General features: G+C 42.9%; 1 protein-coding gene across 1 annotated transcript; it reads right to left on the bottom strand.

Annotated features, from left to right (window-relative positions):
* Positions 1-3,609, bottom strand: LOC149013934 (uncharacterized). The gene has a single exon (XM_089159901.1). The coding sequence runs from the start codon at positions 3,050-3,052 to the stop codon at positions 683-685; it is 2,370 nt and encodes a 789-aa protein (XP_089016027.1). The 5' UTR covers positions 3,053-3,609; the 3' UTR covers positions 1-682.
* Between the last annotated feature and the right edge of the window lie 1,311 nt (positions 3,610-4,920).

A 4,920-nucleotide genomic window follows, 5' to 3' on the forward strand; every position in this document is an offset into this window, starting at 1 on the left:
CAATGTCCGATTTCAAAAGGATTCTTAGCCTATTCAAAAGCTCCTGAGGATCTTGTGAAGAATCTGTAATCACTATAGCTCTCCATACATGCAGCCTTGCAGGTGAATGCCAATCTCTTAAAAAGTTAGCAAAGCTAAAGAACTGCTCTTTACAGTTCAGTTCTATATGAATCAAGTATACCTTCATGCCAAAAATAAACCGCGACTACTCAACGTTGACAAGGTCAATAGACATTCAATAAACCGTGGTTACTAGGCACTGAAACTCAATAAAAATGATAGGCCATAATTTCAGAATTTCAATTAGAAAGAGAGAAAAGCCTCTTCTTTGTAACTATTATTTATCCCAAATTACTCCAGGAACCAAAATGTAACAACATTCTTCCTGTTCTGTTCCTCCACAACTCTTATAAACAAGGAGAGTTATATTTTTTTTTTCTTTTCCTTTTCTGCAAACCCAATAACCATGCTAGGGCAGGAGATAACTGATCCATTTGAATCATGAGGCCTCTGTAAGCAGTGGTAATACATAATTCAATTTCTTCAACCCCTTCCCCAACCTTACTGCCGCAGAATCTTCTATCATAAGTGTAAGTAAACAACAAGGATAAAAGAGAAAAGACTAGTAGAAAGAATTCAATAAATCCTACAATCCAGAATTCTACAAACTAAAACAAAAATGTTACACTGAGGATGGATCAACAAAGACCTCATTGAGCACATCATCCTCACCATTTTCCAAAGCGAACAGCTCTGCATCCTTGTCATCCTCATTGGAAAAATCTCTCCTTTCAAGCTTGGAATGGGCTGCAATGAATATCATCTTCTGGGCCCTCTCCATACCTGCACTTGAGTGACTATGGGAGCACACCCACCTCAAGAACGACCAGTTGCACTTGAAGCCACAAGAGGTTGCATGGAGAAAAATCAGCCTTACTGCAACTTTCCCCAGTGACTTGAATTCACTAAGACATGTCTCCCACACCAATCTACTGCTTTGGGGATTTGCAATTTTCATCTTTCCAGTCATGGGGTCTCGCTGTTTAACCTGGACAGCTTGTGCATACAACGGATCAAGCCCTTCTGACCTCCACTTCATGAGCTCCATCAGAGCAATATGGGCCTCTTCCCTGGATACTAACCTGGTTATGAGCTTGTCCACATCCTTCTCCTGCTCAAGTGTCAAGTACTTGAAGGGTGGGAGGTACTTTCCACTAGTGTCCCTCATCAAGTAAAGCGGGTCAAGTATGAAGGCAGCCGACCAAGCTGGATGATAGTTCTTCTTGAACCTCTTCTCAATAACCTTCTCTACAGGTTCTTCTGCAATGCTAAATTTGGCACACCATTCCTTCACTTTTGTCCTTAATACATCCCAAAGTGGGAGACATTGTCCTACCAACGGCCTCTCTGCCTCAATCTCCTGAGCCATCCCTCTGATGAGCTTAACAAGAGAGTGCACAGCCTCTAAATTAGTCCAAAATCCCATGTCCTCAATCATCTCAGCAACCTCCCTGGCCACTGGGTCTTCCACACAAGCAACCTTATACGATTCATCCAATACAACTCGCTGAAGTGCCCGAGCAGAATTCAAAATGTCTTCCAACATAGGATACACAGAAATGAAGTTCTTCGTGCTCTCAAATTCAGGTGGAGGTACCCGAAGCAAACCAGCGTGTTCAAGCTCCTGCAATTGGTACTTCTGGAAACTGTTCCGAACTTGGGACTCGGAGTTGAAGAAATTTGCAACCTTCAAGCAATTGGCAGTCACAGATTTGAAGAGAGGAAGCTCTCTGCTAAAGTCCTTGATAAGGCTGATAAACCCCTGAAGCTGACAAGAGAGATTAACCATCCAATGGTTCTGCTTCTCCAAATTTCTTAATGCCTTGGCCTTAAACTTGTCAGCAACGATTCCCACACAACGTTGTACTACACTCCCACATATGCCTGTGATCGTCTCCCACAGTATCTCCTCAGCATGCTTTGATGGAACTGGGCCGTTCGAGAGCACAGCTTTCCGATACACGCTTGTTCCATTGGGGAGATTCACCGTCAAATTCACCAAATTTTCTCCACCAAGAAAGCCTGAATGCTTAGTTTGCCAACCATCAGAGGCCACTTGAAAGAACATCGCGTCCCTAATCCTTGCTTCTGACTCAGTCTTGGCTTCTTCGAACTTGGCATCCAACCTGGAACCTACAAGCTCCTTGAGAGAGATTGCAGGAAGACCCACCTGGTTCAAGAATGCTCGAAACTTAGGGTGCTCCAAGCTTGAGAAAGAGACAGCACCACAGGACTCATAGAGCCAGTCAGCTAGGAGGTTCAGGGCGGAGTCAATCTGGTTCTTGCTAAGGGTTGGGCTTGGTGAGGCTTTGGGACTTTTGAGCTTCTTGACGCTGTCTTCAAGCATGGCAAGAGCACCCAAGTCTTCCTTCCCACCTGACAACATCAAATGCTGTTGCTGAGGATGTTGAGATGGAGGCATAACTGCAGCGGCACTGGAAGTAGAAACCACTGCTGTGGAGGAGTAACAGAGGTCGGGGCACAACCGGGAAGGATCGACCATGGCAAGTGGCGGAACATGGTAGGTGGAAGTTGCGCCAACGCCGCCGGTGGCGGGCAAAGACAAGCTGCGTTTGCGGTGGTTGGGTTGGTGGTGGTGGTGGTGAGGCTGAGGATGATGAGACGACGAAGGAGAAGCAAGGGTAGTGATTGGAGGAGGTGAAACTGAGGAGATGGGCTTAGCAGCAGAACTGAAATTAGGACAAGTACCTCTCTTGAGATGCTCAGAAGCCGTGCGAGATGGGTTTGAAGCAGAGAACACAGCATCACAAAGCGAACACCGGAGCTTGACAGCTTTGGCAAGGCCAGTGTCAGAATTATGAACAAGTATAGGCTCCAGGTGTGCCCAGTACCAAGCCCCTTTACCCTTTATGGCTTTAGTCCTTACCGTCACCAACGCCTCATATCGTTTGTGTGCTGCCTTTGCCGTGAGATCGTCTGCAGAAACCGGGTTTGAAGACTCTAGCGGAGAACTACTGGCGGTGGCTGCCATTGCTGATACTTCCCAGCAGAACCCAGTAACAACAAGAGAAACAAATAATAAATAATGAATAGTAGTAGTATAGTACTAGAGGAAGGTTCAGCTGTGGTAAAGGAGACAGAGAAGAAGAAAGAAGGGGAGAACACTTGTGTGGTTGTTATCCTTCTACTTGCATCATCATCATCATCGTCATCATCGTCTGAACTTTGAACACTAACATCAACTGGGTGTAGACGGCTCTTTCCTTGCATTTAGGCGGAAAAAGCCGCCGGTAGTGGGTGATATTCAATTCTGCGCCGGTTTCCCATGCCGGAAACCGGCGATCTGGAGAAAAGCTGAGAACTTTTGGACTCTGCTGCTTGTTTTTATTGCTAGGTCTTTTTGCTGCTTGTGGAGTTGTTTAGCTGCAATTGCTAATTTGCTATAGAGGAGAAGAAGAGGACTGGAAGAGAGAGAATACAAATAAAAGGGAAGTTGAAAAAGAAAGAAAGAAAGACTCGAGAAACTGAGTGAGAGAGAAATGGGAGTCTCATGTTTCTCTTATTTTCTCCCTCTCTCTCCAAAATGCTGTTCACTCTCTCCGTTTAATTTTAATTTATTTTGGGTTTTACTGTTTAATTTTAGTATTAGTTTTTCTCGTCAAGCTGATTTTGCTTTATTTATTTTCCTTTATGCCTTGTTGTTCATGTGGGTTATTCAATATTCACAGAAAGGCCGAAGGGGACTCCACAGAGGGCAACATGGGAATTCAATAGTATAGAAAAGTTTGAACTTTGAAGTTTCTCCATAGTCTTTGGGCAGGGTTGACCAACACAGACACCCAAATGCCCTGAAAAGTTCATCAGATGTAATGCGCAATAAGGTATGGCAGATCACTCCCCCTTGGCTCCTCTCTCTCTCTCTCTCTCTCTGTGTCTTTGCCTGGCCTCTGAGAGGATGCTTGACTCACTATGATCCCACTCCACTCCACCAGTTAAAAACCATGGCTAGGTTCTGTGAACTGAACCTAGTTTTCTTGTTTATAAGTGAAGTAGGATGTACAAGTCATAGCCTGGTCCCCTAAAAAAAGATGGTTTGCAGAGCCAATAAGATATGTTTTTCATTCCATAATGGCTATGAATGGAGCATAATAGTCAATAACCATGTGTCACACCTGTCCTTACCCTTCCCAGATATGTATATTTTCCACCCCCATTAAGAGAAAAAAGCATTTACATCTTCATAGTTTATTGGCTATTTGATATACAAATTCATGTTTAAATGGCACCCATGAGAAACTCCCAATGAGATTTAGGTGTGGTGGTTCTACAGTCTTCAGTAGAGGCTGCAAAGGTTTCCCTTTTAAAAATAGGGAAATTTCTGCCAAAAATCTTCATGAATTCACTTTTTTTTTTTAAAACCTAGGAAACCATTGGGACATTGATTTTGGGTTTTTTCTTTTTTTCAATCTTCATCTACCACACATTTTATTTTAGATGTAGACTAGATGTCTCAATCTAAAAGACAAATTTACCCAGTTTAGGGCAAAAATTGACTAATACTACAACTATTACTAAGTTTGACCAACTTATTATCAATAACCAACAACTAATACCAATTTTATGGTTTGACTAAAGCTTTCCTTTAATTGCCAGATTAGGATGAACAAGATTAAGTTTAAAACTATCATTTTAATCACCTTTATTAGGGTCAGCAAATGGAAGTTTATGGTACTTTCTTTGAATTTTCTGAAATACAGTATCTAATAGGAAGGCATTAGGAAGATAGGAATTCAGGTGCAAAGAATTTATTGTGGGTCCCACCATCAGAAGACTAAAAGAAAAGATGCAAAAGACGAAAGGGCTGAGTTGACTCGTAGCAAAATCATGCCTACGTAGTAG

Source organism: Hakea prostrata, chromosome 6, assembly GCF_041222555.1.
Source record: "Hakea prostrata isolate BN-2017 chromosome 6, UWA_Hpros_2, whole genome shotgun sequence".
Classification (NCBI taxonomy): domain Eukaryota; kingdom Viridiplantae; phylum Streptophyta; class Magnoliopsida; order Proteales; family Proteaceae; genus Hakea; species Hakea prostrata.